The sequence below is a fragment of the Rhinichthys klamathensis genome, unplaced genomic scaffold (genome assembly GCF_029890125.1).
Source record: "Rhinichthys klamathensis goyatoka isolate OS25496 unplaced genomic scaffold, OSU_Roscu_1.1 h1tg000362l_1, whole genome shotgun sequence".
Classification (NCBI taxonomy): domain Eukaryota; kingdom Metazoa; phylum Chordata; class Actinopteri; order Cypriniformes; family Leuciscidae; genus Rhinichthys; species Rhinichthys klamathensis.
In genome coordinates, this window is record NW_026606871.1 from 453538 (window position 1) to 480394 (window position 26857).

Genomic DNA, 26857 nt, shown 5'->3' on the forward strand with positions numbered 1-26857 from the left:
GACATCTCTTAAAGAGTCTATGCCGTGAACCTCGCATACTTTTGAGAATCCTACGTTTAGCTGATCTTGATAAATGCTCATTGTCACTCATGTAAACACAACAGTTTTACTTCCGCAATCACACGTCAGCGCTTTGTTTCCCGGCGGACCGAAAATAAACGCGACACTCGCCCCCCCCGGAAATCCGATAAAATTCAACCAATCAGATGACGACTTCGACATTCCTGAAGTGTTTCCAGTTAAGTGTACCATATGCATCAGACGTTTAGCCAACGTTCCCTGGGCGTGACGTCTGAGGCTGAGACTAGGGCTGAATCGGATGTAACATCTATGTAACGTCTCCGTTTCCTTCTTCAGGGAATGAGGGAAACCATACGTGACCGAGACGTTTTTGCGAAGGAATGCAAATATCTTTCCGGGGGAACGCAAAAGTTTTGTGAAGGAACGCAAAGTTTCTCAGGGCAATGCAAAAGGTTTGAATGTTTTTTTTCTTCTCCCATCCCAATTTTTTTTCATCACCACTGGTGCCGCAATGTTAAGAGTTCAGCATTTGTTTTGTCTGCCTCTTTAAAAGCTATTTGTTATCGTTAGGCAGTATCCCACTGTGAACTTTTAAATTTAAATAAAATAATAAAACTACATCAGGTGTCACAACAACCATGCTGGATCTTTGCTGGATCATGCTGCACGTGTTTGACCAGCAGATGTCCTCAGTGGGCATGTTCTGCACACTGGATTTGTTTGAAATTTGGTGTAATATAATAATGAATAATTTGTAGCAGATCTGAACACTTACGCCCACATACACTCAAGTAAAAAAACATAAAAGGGCAGAATATGAAAATGTGGATGTGAAGTTATTTAAACACTACTAAAGGTTGAAATTCACATCATAATATCACAAATTAATCATATTAGTAATCAAAAAAATTATTAGGAAAATATGTGGTTAGCTGTTAGTTTGGGTTAAAATGAAAAAATAAAACATTTTATTTATATTTTATGGAAGTATTCTGATATACTATTATAAAGATCTCATGGGTTTACATTACAATCCATCACAATTTCATCTTAGTTTTTGACTATATATCTGTTTTTCTTAGTTTTTGACTATATTTCATCTTAGTTTTTGTCACCAATTGTACCAAATTGCATATTTTTGTTTTTCTCCTCCTTGAGTGTGAGCCTGATAAAAGCCTGATTTATCAAAAATGATACTCCAAAAGATTTAATAAAATGTTCCATTTCAAAAATATTGATTTTTCTGACTATTATTTAATATGTCAGGCTTAAGTATATAAAATCTGCACGATATGCTTTAACAAAAACAACAGCACAATGACAACATTAAGACACTGACAGTACATGAAAATGCAGTATTTTATTGTCCATGAATTCTACAGCTTCAAGATTGACTTGAGTAAACATTCATTATGCCATAAACATTCCGCCCAGGTGTGAACACAGTAAAACTGATCACACACACAACCTGATCAAACTGTACACATGATAGAGATTTTCAGGTCAACTAAATCCTATTGGAAGAGCATGGCAAGTGGCTTGCATATCAATAAATAAAATAATCTTATCCAAATATACTTCATTCGATCCTGAGCTATACATATATTCAAGAGATTTATAACCTATTGAAAGTCATTTGACTGGTTTGATGTAGAGCGACTGATACATTAGATGACGAGTGACCACAAACAGGGGAAGCAGAGCCTTTCATTGTGTTAATAATGCACACAGGGCTTTCAGTCTAAATCCAGTGTAGGCTGGTCAGGTCCTTTCTTCATGGGTCCAGTAACACACAATGACTATTTGAGAACATTCGCAGTCTTCAGGCTCATTGTCAACACAATCCGAGAAAGACTTTGCATAAATACGTGAGAGTTTGTTTGCATAGTTGCAAGGCGGCCACAGAGAGAGAGCGCCAGCGCTGGAAGACTTTCCTGTGGACAGTTGCAGTGGTGAGCGTCAGTTACCTGTGTGTGGACAGACAGACAGCGCTGGTGAACGAGCTTCAGACTGGTGTGAATGACGTAAGAGAGTGTGTGATCGCATGTACCTCTCTCTGAGAGTCAGTGCAGGGCTGTTGCTGAGGAAAGAGAGCTGCTGCTCCAGGCTACACACACGAAAGGCCAGGTAACACGACGACAGGATGAGCAGGATAATGCTGCGGGACAGAAGGCACATTTCAAGTGGAAACCGAACACTAGCAGAGCTACAGCTCACTGTGAGATCATGGAGAGCCGTGTGGATGTCCAGGTGGACACTAGATGGCAGCGTTGGGAGCTAAAGTTTTTCTTTTTTTGTCATTCATATCTAATGGGAACAACTATTGATATGATCACAGTCATCTCAGTTGCTCAAATAAATAAAGTAAAAACACTTAATTTAATTTAATTTTCATAAATAATATTTGGAATTCTCAACTGAAAATTATTTAAATATATTATTATTTAATTTGATTGTTTTATTATTATTTTATATAATTTAATATATTATTATTGTTAGTTGTAGTAGTAGTAGTTTCAATTAGTATTAATAATAATAATTTATTATTAATTTATTAAATATTATTAATTCTCAACTGAAGAGCAGAGGACATAGACATGTTTGGATTTTCTATTATTTTAATATATTATTTTTGAATTGTATTATTTTATAATAAATGAGAATTTATTAATTTATAATTAATTTATTAATATTATTATTTTTAATATATTATTATTATTATATTTAATTTTATAAATTTGTAATATTTAATATATTAGTAGTAGTAGTACTATTAATAATAACAAATTATAATATTCACTTTTATTATTGATTTTTGTATTATATTTTTATTTATTCATTATTAGTATTTGTATATTGAATATGATTTTCATATATTTTCTTTAATTTTATTGTTTATATAGTATAGGCATGAAGCACACAAAGGTAAATTGTTGAAATCTAATGTATTGTTTTAATAATAAAGGTTAATAATAAACTCCTAATGTATTTGTTGGGTGAATTTGTTGATTGATTATTATTTGCGGTTCCCAAGATGTCCTCTTATTCTGTTAATAAGTTGTTTTATTATCCAGAAACACATAACAGCACTCCTGGCGAGTGCACACGTGAGTTTCCACACGTGTGTGTATCTCTGCTGCTCCGCATAAATCAGGCCGAGCCGATGGGGACGGATTACGGGAACAGGTGGACTGGCAAACACACACAAGTTTGTGTGACAAAATAATGAGAAAATCTCCCCTGCCTCTTGATTTGATCTATTTATAAAGCCTAAAAAAAAAGTTGACTAAAAAAGTATGATAATATGTGTAAATAATTTTCCATGCATGTGTCAATCTATATAGTTTGATTTTTTATTAAATACATTTGACACGGTGCCCATATTAAAACTGAAAAACGTGGATTTTGTGTGTGTGTGTGATTTTGTGTGAGTGATCATGTGTGTGTGTGTGTGTGTGAGTGAGAGTGAGTGTGTGTGTGTTTGAGAGTGTGTGTGTCGTGCGTGTGTGTGTGTGTGTGAGTGTGTGTGTGTGTGTGTGTAAAAATAAAAAAATGATGATACAAGTGCATTAGGTGTCCTGAAACAATACACCGGTCTCTGTGACAGCACACTATTTGTTTAGCCAATCATACAGTTTTGTGGCACTTTCTGACTCAGTAAGACAGGACAGCATTTATAAAGCTAAGAGTAAGAACACACACACACACGGACACACAGCGAGGATGACCAGCCAAACTCACAGCAGGATGAAGAACTTCAGTAGCTGGTACTCCATCTGACCCAGCTCTGGTATCGTCTCTGTCAGGAGGAACTTCTTGGTTTCCAGACCTTGATCTGAAGCGGATCCCAGAATCACAGAATGATTTAAGTCCTGTAGTGTGACTTACACCAGTCTTTTCTTTCTTTAATAAATGAACAAAGGTCTCATATTAAGGCCCTAAAATATACTCACAGCGAAGCTTTTTCATTCTTCGCTTAGGGGTAAAAAAGTTCAAAATACGTGACCAGCGATATACTGTAACAAACATCCCGACGCCGTCCACACTGATGAGAGTGACGTTTAGATGAATATGCAAATATGTGCTGTTCACTTTCCTTTCAACCGACAGTGGTGTGAAAACAGCAGTTCAGAAAGCATCTGATCGTCGCGACGTGGATGTGTGCACCAGCTCTCCAATCACGTCATGTTTATTTATATAGTTCTTATACAATAATAGATGGGTTTAAAGCAAGTAGATTTACAGTATTAAAAATGAAAAAGTCGCTTTCAAATAGAATTACAACTTCAGTTTCTCCTATAAAGCGGCGCTTCAGTGTGTTCATGTTTTACTCGCAGACATCTGACCTCGAATGAACCAGAGAAGATTTACACCTCAAAAAAGGCGGAGCCTCAGAGCCACACCCACGTATTACATCATCATCACCGACCAATAGTGTTTACCAGCCAGAGTGAACTTCGTTTTGGCCTGATTTTGTTTGAAAAATGACTGGTCACACCAGTTCGCTCTTCGATTTGGCTTGAAGAATATTAGGGCCTTGAGTTGAGAGACTATATTTGGTGAAATAAAATACTCTGAATATATGAACTACCCATAACGGCCAAAAAAAGCTTTTAACATTACACAAACAAGCATTTAAAAGCATTACATCAATTAGTCTTAAGCAGAGGCTGATATTTTAATGTTTTATCTCCACATTTTTTAATCTCCTTCTGGGCTTAATCCCGTATTGCATAATGGACCCGATTCCTGCAGTCAACCAGCCAATCACAACACAGGCACGTTTGTTTATATAGCACATTTCATACACTATGGCAATTCAAAGTGCTTTACATAGAAACGAATAAAATAATCACAAAATAAAAGCAAGGAAAATTAAAACAATTAAAAATGCTTTACATAGAAAGGAATTAAAATATCACACTATGGCAATTCAAAAGTGCGTTGCATAAGAAATAAGAACAAAATAAAAGCAAGGGAAATTAAAACAGTTATAAAAGGAATTAAAAGAGATAAATTATACAGTAATCAAATTAATTAGGGTAAAATGAATTAAAGTAGTAAAAAGATGATACATAGAATAAACTTCTCATCTGGCAAAACACTGGTGTATATTATTTTGCATATTTTTTTAACTCTTACACTGTGTCTGTAGTTTTACTCTTACACTGTGTCTGTAGTTTAACTCTTACACTGTGTCTGTAGTTTAACTCTTACACTGTGTCTGTAGTTTTACTCTTACACTGTGTCTGTAGTTTAACTCTTACACTGTGTCTGTAGTTTAACTCTTACACTGTGTCTGTAGTTTAACTCTTACACTGTGTCTGTAGTTTAACTCTTACACTGTGTCTGTAGTTTAACTCTTACACTGTGTCTGTAGTTTAACTCTAACACTGTGTCTGTAGTTTAACTCTAACACTGTGTCTGTAGTTTAACTCTTACACTGTGTCTAGTTTTACTCTTACACTGTGTCTGTAGTTTTACTCTTAAACTGTGTCTGTAGTTTAACTCTTACACTGTGTCTGTAGTTTAACTCTTACACTGTGTCTGTAGTTTAACTCTTACACTGTGTCTGTAGTTTAACTCTTACACTGTGTCTGTAGTTTAACTCTAACACTGTGTCTGTAGTTTAACTCTAACACTGTGTCTGTAGTTTAACTCTTACACTGTGTCTAGTTTTACTCTTACACTGTGTCTGTAGTTTTACTCTTAAACTGTGTCTATAGTTTAACTCTTACACTGTGTCTAGTTTTACTCTTACACTGTGTCTGTAGTTTTACTCTTACACTGTGTCTGTAGTTTAACTCTTACAATGTGTCTGTAGTTTTACTCTTACACTGTGTCTGTAGTTTAACTCTTACACTGTGTCTGTAGTTGAACTCTTACACTGTGTCTGTAGTTGAACTCTTACACTGTGTCTGTAGTTGAACTCTTACACTGTGTCTGTAGTTTTACTCTTACACTGTGTCTGTAGTTTTACTCTTAAACTGTGTCTATAGTTTAACTCTTACACTGTGTCTGTAGTTTAACTCTTACACTGTGTCTGTAGTTTTACTCTTACACTGTGTCTGTAGTTTTACTCTTACACCGTGTCTGTAGTTTTACTCTTAAACTGTGTCTGTAGTTTAACTCTTAAACTGTGTCTGTAGTTTAACTCTTACACCGTGTCTGTAGTTTAACTCTTACACTGTGTCTGTAGTTTTACTCTTAAACTGTGTCTATAGTTTAACTCTTAAACTGTGTCTGTAGTTTAACTCTTACACTGTGTCTGTAGTTTTACTCTTACACTGTGTCTGTAGTTTTACTCTTACACCGTGTCTGTAGTTTTACTCTTACACTGTGTCTGTAGTTTTACTCTTACACTGTGTCTGTAGTTGAACTCTTACACTGTGTCTGTAGTTGAACTCTTACACTGTGTCTGTAGTTTAACTCTTACACTGTGTCTGTAGTTGAACTCTTACACTGTGTCTGTAGTTTTACTCTTACACTGTGTCTGTAGTTTTACTCTTACACTGTGTCTGTAGTTTTACTCTTACACTGTGTCTGTAGTTTTACTCTTACACTGTGTCTGTAGTTCTGTAGTTTTACTCTTACACTGTGTCTGTAGTTTAACTCTTACACTGTGTCTGTAGTTTAACTCTTACACTGTGTCTGTAGTTCTGTAGTTTTACTCTTACACTGTGTCTGTAGTTCTGTAGTTTAACTCTTACACTGTGTCTGTAGTTTAACTCTTGCACAGTGTCTGTAGTTCTGTAGTTTTACTCTTACACTGTGTCTGTAGTTTTACTCTAACACTGTGTCTGTAGTTTAACTCTTACACTGTGTCTGTAGTTTTACTCTTACAGTGTGTCTGTAGTTTAACTCTTACACTGTGTCTGTAGTTTTACTCTTTCACAGTGTCTGTAGTTTTACTCTTACACCGTGTCTGTAGTTTTACTCTTACACTGTGTCTGTAGTTTAACTCTAACACTGTGTCTGTAGTTTAACTATAACACTGTGTCTGTAGTTTAACTCTTACACTGTGTCTGTAGTTTAACTCTTACACTGTGTCTGTAGTTCTGTAGTTTTACTCTTACACTGTGTCTGTAGTTTAACTCTTACACTGTGTCTGTAGTTTTACTCTTACAGTGTGTCTGTAGTTTAACTCTTACACTGTGTCTGTAGTTTTACTCTTTCACAGTGTCTGTAGTTTTACTCTTACACCGTGTCTGTAGTTTTACTCTTAAACTGTGTCTGTAGTTTAACTCTTACACTGTGTCTGTAGTTTAACTCTAACACTGTGTCTGTAGTTTAACTCTTAAACTGTGTCTGTAGTTTAACTCTTACACTGTGTCTGTAGTTTAACTCTTACACTGTGTCTGTAGTTTAACTCTTACACTGTGTCTGTAGTTTAACTCTTACACTGTGTCTGTAGTTTAACTCTTACACTGTGTCTGTAGTTTAACTCTAACACTGTGTCTGTAGTTTAACTCTTACACTGTGTCTGTAGTTTAACTCTAACACTGTCTGTAGTTTAACTCTAACACTGTGTCTGTAGTTTAACTCTTACACTGTGTCTAGTTTTACTCTTACACTGTGTCTGTAGTTCTGTAGTTTTACTCTTACACTGTGTCTGTAGTTCTGTAGTTTAACTCTTACACTGTGTCTGTAGTTTAACTCTTGCACAGTGTCTGTAGTTATGTAGTTTAACTCTTGCACAGTGTCTGTAGTTCTGTAGTTTTACTCTTACACTGTGTCTGTAGTTTTACTCTAACACTGTGTCTGTAGTTTAACTCTTACACTGTGTCTGTAGTTTTACTCTTACAGTGTGTCTGTAGTTTAACTCTTACACTGTGTCTGTAGTTTTACTCTTTCACAGTGTCTGTAGTTTTACTCTTACACCGTGTCTGTAGTTTAACTCTTACACTGTGTCTGTAGTTTTACTCTTACACTGTGTCTGTAGTTCTGTAGTTTTACTCTTACACTGTGTCTGTAGTTTTACTCTTACACTGTGTCTGTAGTTCTGTAGTTTAACTCTTACACTGTGTCTGTAGTTTAACTCTTGCACAGTGTCTGTAGTTCTGTAGTTTTACTCTTACACTGTGTCTGTAGTTTTACTCTAACACTGTGTCTGTAGTTTAACTCTTACACTGTGTCTGTAGTTTTACTCTTACAGTGTGTCTGTAGTTTAACTCTTACACTGTGTCTGTAGTTTTACTCTTTCACAGTGTCTGTAGTTTTACTCTTACACCGTGTCTGTAGTTTTACTCTTACACTGTGTCTGTAGTTTAACTCTAACACTGTGTCTGTAGTTTAACTATAACACTGTGTCTGTAGTTTAACTCTTACACTGTGTCTGTAGTTTAACTCTTACACTGTGTCTGTAGTTCTGTAGTTTTACTCTTACACTGTGTCTGTAGTTTAACTCTTACACTGTGTCTGTAGTTTTACTCTTACAGTGTGTCTGTAGTTTAACTCTTACACTGTGTCTGTAGTTTTACTCTTTCACAGTGTCTGTAGTTTTACTCTTACACCGTGTCTGTAGTTTTACTCTTAAACTGTGTCTGTAGTTTAACTCTTACACTGTGTCTGTAGTTTAACTCTAACACTGTGTCTGTAGTTTAACTCTTAAACTGTGTCTGTAGTTTAACTCTTACACTGTGTCTGTAGTTTAACTCTTACACTGTGTCTGTAGTTTAACTCTTACACTGTGTCTGTAGTTTAACTCTTACACTGTGTCTGTAGTTTAACTCTTACACTGTGTCTGTAGTTTAACTCTAACACTGTGTCTGTAGTTTAACTCTTACACTGTGTCTGTAGTTTAACTCTAACACTGTCTGTAGTTTAACTCTAACACTGTGTCTGTAGTTTAACTCTTACACTGTGTCTAGTTTTACTCTTACACTGTGTCTGTAGTTCTGTAGTTTTACTCTTACACTGTGTCTGTAGTTCTGTAGTTTAACTCTTACACTGTGTCTGTAGTTTAACTCTTGCACAGTGTCTGTAGTTCTGTAGTTTAACTCTTGCACAGTGTCTGTAGTTCTGTAGTTTTACTCTTACACTGTGTCTGTAGTTTTACTCTAACACTGTGTCTGTAGTTTAACTCTTACACTGTGTCTGTAGTTTTACTCTTACAGTGTGTCTGTAGTTTAACTCTTACACTGTGTCTGTAGTTTTACTCTTTCACAGTGTCTGTAGTTTTACTCTTACACCGTGTCTGTAGTTTAACTCTTACACTGTGTCTGTAGTTTAACTCTTACACCGTGTCTGTAGTTTTACTCTTACACCGTGTCTGTAGTTTTACTCTTACACTGTGTCTGTAGTTTAACTCTTACACTGTGTCTGTAGTTTAACTCTTACACTGTGTCTGTAGTTTAACTCTTACACTGTGTCTGTAGTTTTACTCTTACACTGTGTCTGTAGTTTTACTCTTACACTGTGTCTGTAGTTTAACTCTTACACTGTGTCTGTAGTTTTACTCTTACACTGTGTCTGTAGTTTTACTCTTACACTGTGTCTGTAGTTTTACTCTTACAGTGTGTCTGTAGTTTAACTCTTACACTGTGTCTGTAGTTTTACTCTTACACTGTTTCTGTAGTTTATCGAGACACCCCTCGCTGCAGCCTGTAGCACGATGACGTAGCTGGATGGTCCAATACGTATTGGATGGAGGTAGTGATGTATGTCTCGAGACCGGTCTTGGTCTCGAGACCACTTTTACGTGGTCTCGGTCTTGTCACGGCCTTGACGGTCTTTGGTCTCGGTCTTGTCTTGGTCTCGGACCTTTCGGTCTTGTCTAAGTCTCGCTGTCTCAGACCGACATAGTGGTCAGGGGATTGAGCAATACAATACTACAATATCCACGGCGATATCCGCAACGTATTGAAGCGCGCGTCCGAGTGAAGACAGTGCGGTGCGCGCGAGCCACGCGAGAAAACACTGTATCCGCGCCACTGATCGCAGCGGCAACGAGCACTTTGATCACTTGATTTAAAAAACACATATCATGTACAGGTTTTGATATATTAATATTTAGTAAAACACATATCAGTGACATGATGGGTTTTACCTTCATTCAGGAGATTTTGGGTAACTGCACAACTGACAGATGACTTTGAGCGCACCGCCAACGGTGTGTGTGTGTGTGTGTGTGTGTGTGTGTGTGTGTGTAACCATAGCGACAAAAACGACCAACTTTCGGATCCTGCACTTAAGCCTATAATTTCGTTTTTAAAAATATAATTATGTATTTAAAAGTTGCAGAATGGATTCATTTGGAGACTTCGAAATCAGCAGAGATAGGCAGGCAAATGCAAAACAACATTTGACAAGTTATTGCTTAGCTTCAACACTAATGTTTTTTTCCCCTCCGGTCTCGACTTGGTCTCGGTCTTAGTCTCGACTTGGTCTGTCTTGGTCTTGGTCTTGGTCTTGTCTTGGTCTCGATACCATCTGGTCTTGGTAGTGTCTTGGTCTCGGTTTAGGCGGTCTCGACTACAAGTCTAGATGGAGGTGTGTTTTGCTGACGTCATATACGCATGCGCAGTGTCGATCTCTGGATTTTAATTCGCATGCGCTGGTTTTAAGTGACATGTATGCTCAATATTGTACTGATATGATGTTCTAACCTGTGTAGTATAGTACTGCTAAATAGTAATTATTGATAAATAAGTAATTATTTACATAAATGGGATGCTTATCCGAGTTTCACACATAGGCTATGCAAAATAGTTAATTTTACAACATTTTAAATCACATGATTTTAAACCTAAATTTGATAGATTAATAGCATGTCCTCAGCACCGCAAGTTTTTTTTTGTTTTTTTTTTAAGCCATTTTATTTTATTCAGGTCACATTTGCTGTTGAGTGGAAGCAAAAATGAATCAAGTAGCCTAGCCTAATTGTCTTTGTAATTTTAAAGGTACAATACAATAAAGTCTGTAAACATTTTAAGATACCAGTACACATTCAAGGGAAAATGCTAAAATAATAACAGCATCAAGAAAATAAATCTTGTCAGATGTAAAAAAAAAGAAAAAGTGCTTGATATTTTGCCTGGTAAGAGTTCCTTCTTTAATGGCTATAGCCTACTCATTGTTCCACAGTTCAGTGTCTGCAATACATATGGTAGGCTATAGAAGCTTGTTTTCGCCACAGAGTGAGAAATAAAAAAGGTAACTTTTTATCTCACTACTCTGACTTTTTATCTCAGAATTGAAGTCGCAATTGCAGGTTATAAAGTCAGAATTGCGTGATATAAAGTCGCAATTGCGTGTTAAGTCAGAATTATGAGATATAAACTCGCAATTGCGAGGCTACTTGAAATTCTGGCTTTATAATAGCCTACGCAAATTGGAGATATAGGCTAGTCAGAATTGCATGATATAAAGTCGCAATTGTGTGTTATAAAGTCAGAATTGTGAGAGAACTATTCTGAGGTAAAATTTGACTTTATAACTCGCAATTGCGAGTTTATATCTCACAATTCTAAGAAAATATGTCAGAATTGATAGATATAAAATCTTAGTTATGTGTTATAAATTCAGAATTGCGAGAAAAAAGTCAGAATTTCGACTTTATAATACCAATTGGGAGATATAAAGTCAGAATTGCATGATAAGTCGCAATTGCATAGCCTAAAGTCAGAATTGTGAGATATTAAACTATTCTGAGGTTAAAAAAATAGGTAATTTTTTCCCTTAGAATTTGACTTTATAATTCGCAATTGCGAGTTTATGTCACAATTATGAGAAAAAATGTCAGAATTGGGAGACGTAAACTCCCAATTATGTAGGCCTATTATAAATTCAGAATTCTGACTTTATAGCACGCAATTCTGACTTTATTTCACGCAATTCTGACTTTATAACATGCAATTGAGACTTTACATCTTGCAAACTGACTTTATTTCTCAGAATTGTGAGATATAGTCAGAACTGCGTTAAATAAACTCGCAATTGTGAGGAAAAAGTCGCAATTATATATTTTTAAATGTTTTATTCTGTGGCGGAAAAGAGCTTCCATCCTCAAGTGACCATTTATATTTAACTTTATTCTTCTTGGAAGATCAAAGCACGTGCGATCGTTCACCAACTCTCTACTCTCTCTACACCTACTCTAACTATAGAATCAATTCTTAATGCGCATATGAACGCCATCAGCGTTTATCACAGGTTCTTAAACATTATTTAAGAACCGCTATAAAGCCAAAACAATCTCATTTGCCTTAAATTATATGTTTATCTCTGCTTTGAAACAATCTACATTGTTAAAAGCGCTATAAATGAAGTTGACTTGACTTGACTAGTGCGCATGCGTCTATGACGTCACCAAAACACACCTCCATCCACTACGTATTGGACCATCCAGCTACGTCATCGTGCTACAGGCTGCAGCGAGGACCTCTTGAGTTTATCTCTTACAGTGTGTCTGTGGTGTTTATTCGGCGGGCCTAAGAATTTCATTGGACGTCTCCGATGGACCCGATATCCCCCCTAAAATCGGACCGGAGGAGCTCTAGGACTGACCTCGGGGTCACTGCCCCATCAGTCCGCACCCCAAACAAAACCCATTTGTCCGGAAGCTCTAGGAATGGAGTGTATCCAGTCCGACCCCACAGAACCTCGAGTTTAATCACATCAAACTCACTCCTCCTCCACAGACCCAGGCCATCATCTCTCTTTCACAGAGATATGACGTCAAAGTCAAGTGATCAGCTTGTTCCCGAATGAAACAAAATCATTTAAAGGACATTTTTTCATTCCATCCCAGAAACATTAGATCAAATGGGGACATTTGAGATATTAATCCGCTCATAATGCTTTTCCAACAGCAGATTTTTACCGGCTTTACCCTCCTCAGAAGCTCAGCACAAAAACTGACTTTTTCTCTCATCAGTCGGCAGTGTTAAACTGTCGTCACATGATTTCATTACGTTACATGGTTATTTCAGAAAGGGCCAATTATTTATCTTGGAAATAAATATACTTTTTTATACTTGTATTGTTCAATTGCCTTCGGTTTAGATGCGTCTAAAATCTCATAATAAGTCAGGAACGACATCAAGGTTGATATTGTTTGTCTCATTTCTCTTTAACAATCCAAGTTATAGTTGCACATTTTGTTAAATGCAATAGATTATGTAGGTATTTCATGCACACTGTGCAATTTACATAGTATCAAATATGTAAATGTTTTTTTTGGTGGGTCACTCACCCTCCAGAGGCTCGTCTGTCTGGAAAGGGGCGTCTACGGCACTCAGGCTGCTGGTGGAGTTTCCCAGTAAATCAGGTAGAGAAGACGACACAGACACCACTGACGGCTTCCTCCTCCACTTCAACACCGGAGGAAACTCGTCTGGGACAGGGAAAACTTCAGGGACAGGGAACTCATCCTACACCACCAAAGGGAAGTACAGGACACACTAAGATTCACTAAGAATGAACTGCGCCCACTGAAAACGCATACATCCCTTTTATATAAACAATCATTTACAGCCTGCATGTGGCGGGCAGTAATATTGCGAATGACACTCTCTAATGAGACTAATTTGAGTCTAAATGCACAAGGCGCAGAGTTTGCAGGTAATTTACGTGCAAAGAGGCGCAAAAACATTTATGCAATACTTCTGATAAACTTGTACTACAGTTATATCTGATACATTCTCCTTTTGCTTCCCTGTTTCTACCTCGGGGTGGAGTAACTACAGATTACGTCATCTCCAGTTTGCATCCAATGTTTTCAGGCGACGAGGACAATTGAGAAGATTTCAGATGACGGCAACTCTGGAATCGACCCGCAAAACGTTCAAATATTATCCTGATATTGTAATATTATCCTTATATATAAGTTGTAATTGCGCACGTTTTTTGTCTGCTTAACTGAATACATATCTAGTTCAGTCATGAAACTCTAGAGGGATCGGTCCTTTACATACAATCTGCAAGCAATCGCCAGCAGATTGGCCTCTTATGATCCTGCATCCAATTAGATTGCTTGCTTAACACAAATAGTCTGTTTCTAGTCCTTTCTGAGCTCCTGTGAGACCCTCCACCTCCCCAGCTCCACCTGCCTAGATCTGTTACGGATTTATATATGTCTATTTATTCAGAGCACACAGAGCATAGCAGATCTAGTTCACCAAGACCAAATACATTAATAACATTGCCTTATTCAATAACATGCTAAAACTATTTTGAGAGTTGTCATGATTAAAATGACGTTTACTAACCACATAACATGTATTATTTTATAGCAGAATGTTACTGCCATTTGCACATTACTTTAATACACTTGAACAGAATACGTGTAACATTGAAACAAGCCTTTTCTGTAAAGCTGTTTTGAAACTATATGTATTGTATTGGTGTTTAAAGCACTTTCAACATGTGTTGTTTTTTAAATGTGCCATACAAATAAACCACAATAATTAGTATGCGGATATTCTGCACAAAAATGTAACATGCTAAATTTTCTCCAGAAGCCAGAGCAATCTGGACTCTGAAACGTACCAGAGATAAAGAGTTAGGCTCCTCCATGTACTGCTTGAGGCTGAGGATCTTCTTCCCATTGACCTGTATGACAGATAGCATGCAGCATGACCACAACACACTAATGCTGTTTACATAATGATCCAGCCCGTGCGTATAGAGTCAACTCTCACCTGTAGATGTGTGCAGATGCGTCTCAACACGTCATAGACGCTGTCTCTGGACAGTAGAGACACAAACACGTACTGTGCAAGGAGAGGACACAACCATATCAAAACATTATAATACATGGTGGGTGTGGCGTGTCAACCAAAATTCCTGCTGGAAAACCCAGCTAAAACCAGCTATTGGTTTTGAAACATGTTTCAAACTGGTCCAGTGGGGGAAAACATAGGGTCCAGTGTTGGTTGAAGGTCCTGAACCTTTAAAAAATAGCTACCGTTGTCCAAAACATGGCTTCTTCATGACCTAAAAGCTGGTGAAAGCTGTTCAACCATCTGGTCAACCCTCTAAACCAACTTGAACCACACGTTATGTTTTCACAGTGATGCCAAGAACCATTTTTAGTTCCCCAAAGAACCTTTCAGGGATCAGTTCTTAAAAGAACCAGCATTTTCTTGGTATGAAGAATATTTTAATAATCTAAAGAACCATTTTCTACTTTAAAAGAACATTTAGTGCAATGGAAAGGTTCCATGGATGTTAAAGGTTCTTAAATGGAACCATAAATACCAATAAAGAACCTTTATTTTTTTATGTTCCAAGACACATTTACCACCTTAAACTGATTTTAGCTGGATTTTTCAGCAGAGATTAGAGATTGAGATTGAGACAAACCACTCTGTTTTAATTTCACAATGTAGCCACATATAATCTCACTACCAGGAAAAGGATCACTAAGAGTGTGTGAAAGCCGATCCCATGGATTAATTCAAAACAAATGCAACCTTCAAGTGGGAAAAAATAATGAAATTATGTGCAGATGAATGACCAAATGAATTCTCAATGATACCCGACTGTTGAAGGTTCATGTTCACTTGAAAAAGATAAAAAAATATGATTGCAAACGACAGTGGATAGAAGTGGAAGTTATATTTCAATATGCTTCACGCAAATTAAAGTCACCATGAAATCAAACTTGAGCTTTTTTTTAAATGGTATATTGCAGTATTTATTATTTTAAATGATTAATCCGTGCACATCATTATTTAAAATATCTTCCCCTCCCTCTTGCAGCAACATCTCTTCTCTGATGACGAAGGCGGGGAAACCTGTCACTCACATGAGATCGACCAATAGCAAACCACAACCATCCAATCAATTCCCCACAGACAAGATCAAGCCCCGCCTACATTTATTCTTGTTCGAGAAGCCGTTTGATTCGGATATACGTCACAATAGGGAGGAAACTTCTATTTCATGCCGACTTTAATTCATTATTTGGGAGATGCCATGTATAAATAAAGTATATAGGTTGTGTAAAAGAGATGCAAGTAAAAAGAAAATTTGCCACCATTCAATGTTTATGATTCAGTTGCTTCTGAATTTTGATTCCAACTTGAATCCATAGTAGTCGCAATACCAACTGTCCATCTAGGATTTTACCAGGTGCAATTCAAGGCAGCAATATCCATTTTTCACAATGTCGTTTTGTTCTGCTTTTACTGAACAGGAAGTAAATGACTGCTTTTGAGAACTATAGAATTACAGACTATTTACAGGAATTAATCGTCAAAGCAATCTCCAATAAAACTGCTCTAAACACTCTTCGACATGAATGCCGTGCTCATATCCGCTCGGACAAGTTCAGTAATATGAGCTAACTGAAGTTTTAACTGAAAAGAATCTGATGCCAAGTCCACTGACACTCCCAATGGAAAGAAAAATACTTTGAGATGAATTTCCTCTAGAGTTGAATGAGACTGAATAAAAAGCAATGTGTGCAAAAGCAAATCTTAATGACACATTTTTCATTAAATTCTTTCAAGACTAAATCATAGCTGTGTTTATAGCTGTACAATCTTGCTACAGTATTGTCAACAATTGTCTCTATTTAAATAACAATAAAGATCCATTAAATCTCCTGAGCAATGCATTATCCTCTGTCTTTTTACCTCAGAACCGGAGTTTATAACTCGCAATTGTGAGTTTATATCTCAAAATTCAGAGAAAATAAGTCAGAATTGCGAGATATACTTGCAATTGCGGGAAAAAAGTCAGAGTTATGTTCAAATTGTCTTCAAAATTATCTTTTGAATAGTTTTATTCCATGGCGGAAACAAGTTCCCATAGTTTCTTGCTATTTCTTTGCAAGTATTTGTGAAATTTAGCAATTTCTGAGTAAAAAATTTTTTCAGTGCAATAATCTCTCGCGTCTTTTTACCTCAGAACCGGAGTTTATAACTCGCAATTGCGAATTTATATCTCAAAATTCAGAGAAAATAAGTCCGAATTGTGAGATATACTTGCAATTGCGGGAAAAAAGTCAGAGTTATGTTCAAATTGTCTTCAAAATTATCTTTTGAATAGTTTTATTCCATGGCGGAAACAAGCTCCCATAGTTACCTGCCATTTCTTTGCAAGTATTTGTTTAATTTAGCTATTTCTGAGTAAAAAAAATGAGTGCAATAATCTCTCGTGTCTTTTTACCTCAGAACCGGAGTTTATAACTCGCAATTGCGAATTTATATCTTAAAATTCAGAGAAAATAAGTCAGAATTGCGAGATATACTTGCAATTGCGGGAAAAAAGTCAGAGTTATGTTCAAATTGTCTTCAAAATGATCTTTTGAATAGTTTTATTCCATGGCGGAAACAAGCTCCCATAGTTACCTGCCATTTCTTTGCAAGTATTTGTGAAATTTAGCAATTTCTGAGAAAAATTAAAAAAAAAAAAATTTCTAGAGATTCAAAAGAGCTATAAAATAAGTCACAAACTGTGCTGATATTTGCCAAGATATCAGAGTCTGCAATCAAACCTCAGATTTCAATAGGAACTCGAATGTTTACCATTAAATTCTACAAGACAAAATTATCTGAGCTATGATTTCGACATTCGTTTCACCTCTAAATAATAATTCATACATCTGATCACAGATCTTTGCACTGCTGAATAATGGTGTTCCTTTCCTAACAAGAATTAAACAGTTCACTAAGCAAAAACGTATAAAATGTGTGATAAATGCTGATGAAGTCAAGGGTTCATCTGTGACCTGGAGTCTCAGTGTCGCATCCATTTGCATTTCCAGTGTTTGGCGCAGCATGTTCTGACTAAGCTTTGTATTTCAATCTGCCGGTCGGTGACCTGGAACCCAGTGGAAACGCACCTTCTGACTGCTGTCTGTGGTGATAGCCAAGCCATTGGGAACCAAACCCGCTGTCTTATGTTTCTTCACCATCCGCACAGACGCAACAGGAATGGCCACCTGAGAGGCAAGAGAAAGTGCCAGAGAAAAAGGAAAAAAAGTGTAGCTTCGTTTACGAATTCTTGCACGCAACATTTTCCCTCTCAAGGATGGAAACTGGACCGGCTTCATCGAATTACTAAATAACGTGTTGCACAAAGGAACGATAAAACATTTCGCTTCACTCAGCATAACAAACTGCAACATGGCGCGCAGCTGAAAGTGAACAAAACACTGTTGATCTATACGATTATTTACAATCTATATAATTTTTGAATTAATAATATCATACTTTTCACAGGTTTTATAATATTGATCTATTATGCAGTAACAGTACAAAGTACACTGGAATTGATACTACCAAAATATTCCCAGCTATTTATTGAAATTATGAAATTAAGCTGTGACATGGCTAATAAAAATGTAACTTTAGGGAGAAGGCCCGTTTACACCAAGAACGATAACTATAAAGATAACTATAACGATAACTTTATTAGTGTCCACACCAGCGGACGATATCATTGTTTATTCTAAGCATCTGTTGCTTTAAATGCTCAACCACTTTAATGCAGGATGGATTCTGATTGGCTGTCAGTGTTTTTATCGTTCATCAGCTGGAGAAAAAAAATTCTTAAAGTGATTCCAATGGTATAATTTTTCTGTGCCGATAACTATAATGATGATAACGGTAAAGATATACTCCTAAAAATCATAGCAAAGTTCACACCACAACAATACCGATAACGGCACAGAGAAACAACATCAATGAAATCCCTTTCAGATTCACAATAAAAACAATTCAGCTGATGACCGATAAAAACAATGACAGCCAATCAGAATCCACCAGACTTTAAAGAGCTCAAGGTTTTAACGCGGCAAGCGACAAAAGTGTAGCGTGCTTAAAATAAACAGAACGATATCGCCGCTGGTGTGGGTGCTACTATAGTTATCGCCAACTTATCTTTAGTTATCAATCTTGGTGTGAACAGCCCTTAAAGGGATAGTTCACCCAAAAATGAAAACTCTGTCAGTAATTACTCTCCCTCATGTTGTTCCAACCCCGTAAGACTTTCGTTCATCGTACAACCCAGAAGCGCTGCGCTGTTACACTATGTGAACTAACTCGAGGCCCACAGAAAAGGAAATTAATAGTTGAATAAAGTCGGGGGGGTTTTCGGGGTTTTTTTCACAAAAAGTATTCTCGTCGCTTGATAAACTTAAAGGAGTAGTGTACTTTACTCTCTAAAGTCCAAGTGACTACAGTGGCTCAACCTTAAAGGATTAGTTCACTTTAAAAAAAACTTTTGCTGATAATTTACTCACCCCCATGTCATCCAAGATGTCCATGTCTTTCTTTCTTCAGTCGAAAAGAAATTAATGTTTTTGATGAAAACATTCCAGGATTTTTCTCCATATAATGGACTTCAATGGTAGCCAAACGGTTCAAGGTCTAAATGACCGTTTCAGTTCAGCTTCAAAGGGCTTTAAACGATACCAGACGATGAATAAGGGTCTTATCTAGCGAAACGATCTGTCATTTCAAAAATAAATAAAAAAGTTAAAGTTTTATAGGCACAAATGCTCGCCTTGCGAACTCTCCTGTTCGAACTCGTTCATCAAAATGAACTAATCTTTTTTCGAGTCATTGACTCGTTCATCAAAATGAACAAATCTTTTTTCGAGTCAATGACTCGAAAAAAGATTCGTTCATTTTGATGAACGAGTTCGAACAGGAGAGTTCGCAAGGCGAGCATTTGTGCCTATAAAACTTTAACTTTTTTATTTATTTTTGAAATGACCGATCGTTTCGCTAGATAAGACCCTTATTCATCGTCTGGTATCGTTTAAAGCCCTTTGAAGCTGCACTGAAGCGGTCATTTAGACCTTGAACCGTTTGGTGCCCAGCAAAGTGCATTATATGGAGAAAAATCCTGGAATGTTTTCATCAAAAACATTAATTTCTTTTCGACTGAAGAAAGAAAGACATGGACATCTTGGATGACATGGGGGTGAGTAAATTATCAGCAAAAGTTTTTTTTAAAGTGAACTAATCCTTTAAGGTTGAGCCAGTGTAGTCACTTGGACTTTAGTGATGTATGTCTCGAGACCACTTTTACGTGGTCTCGGTCTTGTCTAAGTCTCGCTGTCTCAGACCGACATAGTGGTCGGGGGATTTAGCAATACAATACTACAATATCCACGACGACACAACATTCGATAATGCAACCAATTATGTTCATCAGTGGTTGTATATCAAGCAGGGACACGTATGTTTTGTGATTTCACCAGAACGAATAGAGAGTATCCGCAACGGATTGAAGCGCGCGTCCAAGTGCAGACAGTGCGGTCTGCGCGAGCCACACGAGAAAACATTGTATCCGCGCCACTGATCGCAGCGGCAACGAGCACTTGATCACTTGATTTAAAAAACACATATCATGTACAGTTTTTGATGTATAAATATTTAGTAAAACACATATCAGTGAGATGATGGGTTTTATCTTTATTCAGGAGATTTTGGGTAACCGCACAACTGACAGATGACTTTGAGCGCACCGCCAATGGTGTGTGTGTGTGTGTGTGTGTGTGTGTAACCATAGCGACAAAACGACCAACTTTCGGATCCTGCACTTAAGCCTATAATTTCATTTTTAAAAATATAATTATGTATTTAAAAGTTGCAGAATGGATTCATTTGGAGACTTCGAAATCGGCAGATAGGCAGGCAATGCAAAACAAAATCTTACATTGGGAAATAGTGGGGGGGCACAAAACTTATTACATAATTATTGTTATAATGAAAACCACATTATATTTAATTTCTCTTCCGGTCTCGACTTGGTCTCGGTCTTGGTCTCGATACCCTCTGGTCTTGGTAGTGTCTTGGTCGCGGTTTAGGCGGTCTTGACTACAAGTCTACTATTTTAACAATGTCTTTAATAACTTTTCTGGGCCGGCAAGTTTCAATCCCTTAGAAGCCTATGGAGAAGTGATCCAGCTCTCAGATTTAATCAAAAACATCTTAATTTATGTTACGAAGATGAACTAAAGTCTTACGGGGTTGGAACAACATGAGGGAGAGTCATTACTGACAGAATTCTCATTTTTGGGTGAACTAACCCTTTAACTATAAAACCCAGCGTTTAGGAACGTACAGTGTGGAACGCTTTACCCCGTTTACCGGGTTTACAATGACCCAGGGTTAACTAGTTCAAGTGTGAAAAGCACTATATTGTGGTAATAGGCTTTGGTTCTTTGGGTATACAGTGGGAAAATAGTTACATATAACGTTCAGTTTTCAAATCAAACATATGCCACCGTTTCCAGGGAATGAAGCTTCTAGTCATGTCTCTCCGAGCTCTAGTCATAAGCTGAAGACGTGACGCTCACCTTGATGTCTTTACCGAAGAGGTTGGCGTAGAAGCACAGCCAGTTTCGAGAGATGTAGAGTCGGCCTTGCAGGAGGATGTCTCGCAGCAGGGCACAGGAGTACACTAAAGAAGAGGTCACAAGTGCACTTACACAAGAGAACTGAAGTATGCTGATACTCTCGAGTGACAGTTCAAGAACGGCATCAGATTCTGACGTCTTGTTTCACTTCAATGGCGGCTCAAAGCAGTTCAAATGTCAGATAGATCACAACAACGTTATCAAACATCAAGATGAACAAGCAATACATTGGGGTCCAAACACTGAAAATCTGGAATTCCAAATATCATTTAATCCTTGAAGTTAAAGTTTCAGGATTATAAAATATTTGGAAGGAATACAAAAAAGTTATGACTTGATGAAGATTTTTCACTAAGTTAAATCAATTTAATTAATGTACATAAACCTCTCACCGCAGTTATTCTGCTTGTGAATTATAAATAATATTATGAAATATTTAATATAACTAGCCTATGTGCACTACTGTTCAAAAGTTTTATATCGGTAAGATATAATTATGATATTTTTATGTTTTTGAATTAAGTCTCTTTTGCTCACCAAGTTTGCGTTTATTTCATCCAAAAAAAAAAAAAAACAGTAGTGTATAATGTTAGAAAAGCTTTTTATTTCAGATAAATTCTGAGCATTTGAACTTTCTTTTCACCTAAGAACCCTGACCATTTTTTAACACAACTGTTTTCATCATTGATAATAATCAGAAATGTTTCTTGAGCATCAAATCAGCATATTATTATGATTTCTGAAGGGTCATGTGACAGTCTGGAGTAATGATGCTGAAAATTCATTTTACAATATATTTACATAGAAAACAGTAAAAAATATTTCATAATATTAATGTTTTTACTGTATTTTTGATTCAATAAATGCAGCTCTGGTGAGCAGAAGAGACTTCTCTTACCAATCTAAAACTTTTGAACGGTAGTGAATATTGTTTAGATTACGCTTAAATTATTATTATTGTCTTAAAAATAATAATAATACAAATAATAATGCTTGTAAATGAAACATTGTGTATATTATTACTTTTTATTAAATTAAAAAAAGGAAGCATTTTCACTAGAATTTTCTGATTTACCCCCCTCTGTATTTAATGGATATTTTATTAACAATGCGCAAAATTCACATAACCCAAACTTTAAAACAAGCAATGTTAATGAGGAAACTAGAGCTGCACTATTAAAAGAATCATTTCACAAGGTCACTTGACAGATGCTAGAAGCAGTAAAGTGAAATAAGAGGTTGCAGTAGACGGAGAATGACAGCACGTACCCTTCATGAGAAGCTCGTCTTTGGGAACGCTCTGGAAAAGCTTGTGGAACTGCGCATTATACTTGCTGACGGTCTGTGAAGAAGCAGAGGACAGAGGAATCAGCTGTTTCGCACAGCTCTTCTGCAGCCTGGCTCTCTCTCGTAGGGGATGCGAGCTCTGCACCAAACTGAGCATGCTGACACGACACACACTTTCCACACGAGCCGAGAGACAGTGTGTGTACTGCAGTTACACGGTCCCGGGACCCGAGAGCCAGCTCAGCTTCAGCTCAGCTTCGTCCTATTCCTGTAAGTGAAGTAAACCGCGTTTCTTCTTCCTTCACAAGCGTCTCTCTCTCTCTCTCTCTCTCTCTCTCTCTCTCTCTCTCTCTCTCTCTCTCTCTCTCTCTCTCTCTCTCTCTCTCTCTCTCTCTCTCTCTCTCTCTCTCTCTCTACAGGCGTGAAACACCCACTGCACCTCGACGGCTTGTTTCTAGCGCATTTGTCTTCACTGGTGTGTGTGTGTGTGTGTGTGTGTGTGTCTCACTCTTGCTTCCTGCTGGATGATGTTCATTAAGTAGATGGGCTGATCCAATCAGGAGTGCACCATGAATGTGTAACCCTGAGTGCAGTGTTTATTATAAATGATTTATCAGTGCACATAATCTTATTTTTTTAATTCATGTGCCCTCGTAATCTTTAAAGGGATAGTTCACCCAAAAATGATCCCAATGATTTACTCACCCTCAAGCCATCCTAGGTGTATATGACTTTCTTCTTTAGACGAATACAATCAGAGTTATATTCTGGCTCTCCCGAGCTTTATAATGGGAGGCAAGATTTTGAAATACAAAAAAAGTGCATCCATCCATCATAAAAAAATAATCCATGGGGTTAATAAATGCCTTCTGAAGCGAAGCGATGGGTTTTTGTAAGAAAAATATCATTAAACTTTATTGGCTATAATACTACGGCCTACTCTGTATGTAGCCTAGCCTATATTTTAGGCAGCAATAAAACAAAATATGTTATAGGACACCACTCTGCCTATTTTCGTTTTAATTTTAAAAATCTTAAACATATTAATAGCCATACAAATGTGGTTCAGGCAACAAGTAGCCTACAGTGATGATCTTCTCTGCATGAATATTAATAACAAAATGAATTATAAAACACAACCCTGCCTCTTTTAGTTTACATTTGAAAAATATTAAACATTAAAATGTGGTTCGGGCAATATGTAGTCTGATTATCTTCCCTGTAATTGAATGAAATATGATATAAAACACAACTCTGTCTCTTTTTGCTAAATGTCAGAATTAATTATCAATAATAGCCATTATAAAAGTATATGTAAGCTATACAATAAGAAATAAAGCAAACAATTCAGTCAAACGTACCAAGTAAGCGCTCTAGGCTAAGTTAAATAAAAAAAAAAAGATTTGCCAGGGGACAAATTATAGATTCATGAGACCAAAGGTTGCCTGTTAAATATACACGAGACAAATTATATGTCTCGTTTAACCTTTACAGAGACATAAGAGCCAGCGGCAAACGTCAGAAGGACTAGCCGAGGAAGCTCCGAAAACGTCATATCAAATTTTTAAATAGGAGCAATCTTGACAGATAAACCACAGATTTGAGCTTTAAACAACTACATTCTCGCCTGAAAACTCTTAAAACTACATTTCATGACACAATAACAGTAGTATTTTTAAATTACGCGGGTTTTCTCCTCCACCATTGACGCTTGCTGGTTGATGCGAGATGCATTCTGGGATACCTGGCTGTCTCAAGTCCGCACACACAAGTCTCCTCTTGATGCAAGGGGCGGATCAAGAACTCATCCGAGATTTGATCTGTACTTGAACTTTGAATTGAAACAGAACTTGTGCAGCGAATGATGAGTTTCACAAGAACACAAGTACAGACAAGATCGCAATATTGACTCAAACTTCCTGAGTAGCAAAGCTGTGGTCACAATATCTCTGAAATCTAGCAAATTAGCATCATCATTTGTACAAACAGAGAGCCAAAAAGTATTTAGACACTTAATACACAAGTAAAAGATATCAAAACAAATGGCATTTATTTTTAGGAAAACTTAGCACAAATGTACAAAAAGCACTGTGTCATTTTCTTGTGTCAAATGTTAGTGGAACGTGTTCATAATTATTGTGACGGAGGCTACACACACACTTATTCTCCTGAGAGCGCGCTTCATACACTCACTAAACATCACTACGACACCAGGTGGCTAAAATCATTTAAAAAATGCTGAGTCATTCCTTGAATGGTGCTTTTTCCACCTCAGGATTTGTTGGAACTAAAAATCTGATTTTTGGAGGAGGATATTTTTATTGTTCAGAAAACAACATTGATTGTATAAAAAAAGAGGATTTATTCATCATATCTTATCCAGAACTTAAAATAGTATTGCCCTATTAGTCCCTGCTGTAACTACACCACCTGGGAGCAAAACATAAAATATCTGTGTATTCTGACAAACAGGATGAATTGAGATTAATGCACTGTAAAAAATGATCGTGATTTTAACGGTAAAAGACTGTGAAAAACTGTTAATTGGTTAACAGAAAGTTTCCTCACTATAAACGGTAAATAACTGTGATAGATCTAATGGTACATTTAATGTAATTTTACTAAAATACCGTTAAATTTACAGTTTTTAAAAGTGCAAAAGAACAACTCGTTGTATAATTTACAGTGAAAAACCGTAAATTGACATTCCCACAATTCCCTGCGTGACACTTGATGTATTTCTGTTGAAATAACTATGTTTCTTCATAGTTTTCTTTTTCTAATCAGGGTTTTGTGTTACATTTAATGTTGTTAAATGAATGTTTATTGCATTTTTAAAATTTCATGTGTGTTCTATTTGTGCGAATGAACTTGTGCAGCTTCTATGTATTATTAACTTTCTTGTGGAAAAGCTGCTTGTGATGAGCTTTGATTGATCATGTGACTCATCACTGCTGTGATTGTTGGCTGTCAGTGTATTTCAATGGTACAAAACAGATATTAATACTTCAATAGGACGGTAAATTAACATTATATCAGATAATAAAATACGGTTTATTACTGTAAATTTTAAGTTAAGTCTGTAAAACCAATAACGTTGCTACCGTATTTTTGACGGTAAAGTTCTGGCAACCACAGCTGCCGTTTTTTTACCGTAGAAATTACGGTTTATTTTTTACAGTGTAAATGTCAATGGAAAGCTTTACAGATCTCCTTTCTTGGTTTATGACAGAATAATGTCATATATTATACAAACAGAATCTGGGGACATATAAAAAAACATGTCTCATCTGATAGAAAATACTTAGAAACACCGTATATATGTTCAAATATACATTCAGACATTTTAAAATACGAATAAAATGTCAAACTATTTTTCAGGTCACTGTTATACAGGTTAGACATTACATAATGAAACTGAATCGTATGCCATCTGGTACTTACAGATCCACGGTAGCATTTCTTGAGGTCCTCATATGACAGATCATCTATTAGATGCACCCTGTAATATATAGAGAAACATATGTAAGTGTATAACCAACATGATTTAGTTTAAATTAGTCATGATAAAAGCACATATAAAGTGAACATACATTTTCCCCTGCGATATGGAGTTCGGCATTTATTCTGTTAAGCGCTACAACAAAACTGAGCAAACACAGTCTTCTTAATCTCAGGGCGAACTCATGACGACTTCTGATGACCCTCAGTCCTCTAAATGTGCTCATGCTCAGGCCCGAGGCAGAGAGCAGTCCCGTTACATGAAGATTATCACTGTTACATATTCCAGACAAGAGCTCGAGACATTCACGTGACATACCAAATAGATTTTATTTTGATGGTCCATTTAGATATTCTGTGGACTATAAATAAAGTTGCACATGTCAACTAACTCTCAGAGTATTACTAGAGTATTAGTAGACTGTTAGGGTTAGTAGAATAAGTTGACATGTACTTGCAAAGTTACTTACAGTCAGCAGAATGTCTGTTGGGCAGATATTTAGCAGACTGTCTACTAATACTGTAATGAATGAGTTGACATGTAGGTACAAGGTTATATATAGTCAACAGAATGTCTAAAGGGGACCATCAAAATAAAATGTTACAGATTTGTTAAGATATTTATGAATCAGGTGTTATGCAAACAACTTTTATATGTTAAGCAGGGTTTGAAATTGAGGACACAAGGCCACTTTTTGGCTTTTTTTTAAATTGATGTCAATGGAG

General features: G+C 36.6%; 1 protein-coding gene across 1 annotated transcript in view; it reads right to left on the reverse strand.

The window, feature by feature from the left end:
- Positions 1–1347: 1347 nt before the first annotated feature.
- gramd2aa (GRAM domain containing 2Aa) overlaps positions 1348–26857 on the reverse strand; it is a 44015-nt gene continuing 18505 nt past the window's right edge. The window contains exons 3-12 of the mRNA XM_056233194.1: positions 26075–26132; positions 22613–22685; positions 21284–21387; positions 17816–17914; positions 14664–14735; positions 14512–14574; positions 13217–13394; positions 3763–3856; positions 2072–2179; positions 1348–1988 (exon numbers count right to left, since the gene is read on the reverse strand). Of these exons, the coding sequence (XP_056089169.1) occupies positions 1985–1988; positions 2072–2179; positions 3763–3856; positions 13217–13394; positions 14512–14574; positions 14664–14735; positions 17816–17914; positions 21284–21387; positions 22613–22685; positions 26075–26132 (853 nt within the window). The 3' untranslated portion in view covers positions 1348–1984. The remainder of the gene's footprint in view (positions 1989–2071; positions 2180–3762; positions 3857–13216; positions 13395–14511; positions 14575–14663; positions 14736–17815; positions 17915–21283; positions 21388–22612; positions 22686–26074; positions 26133–26857) is intronic.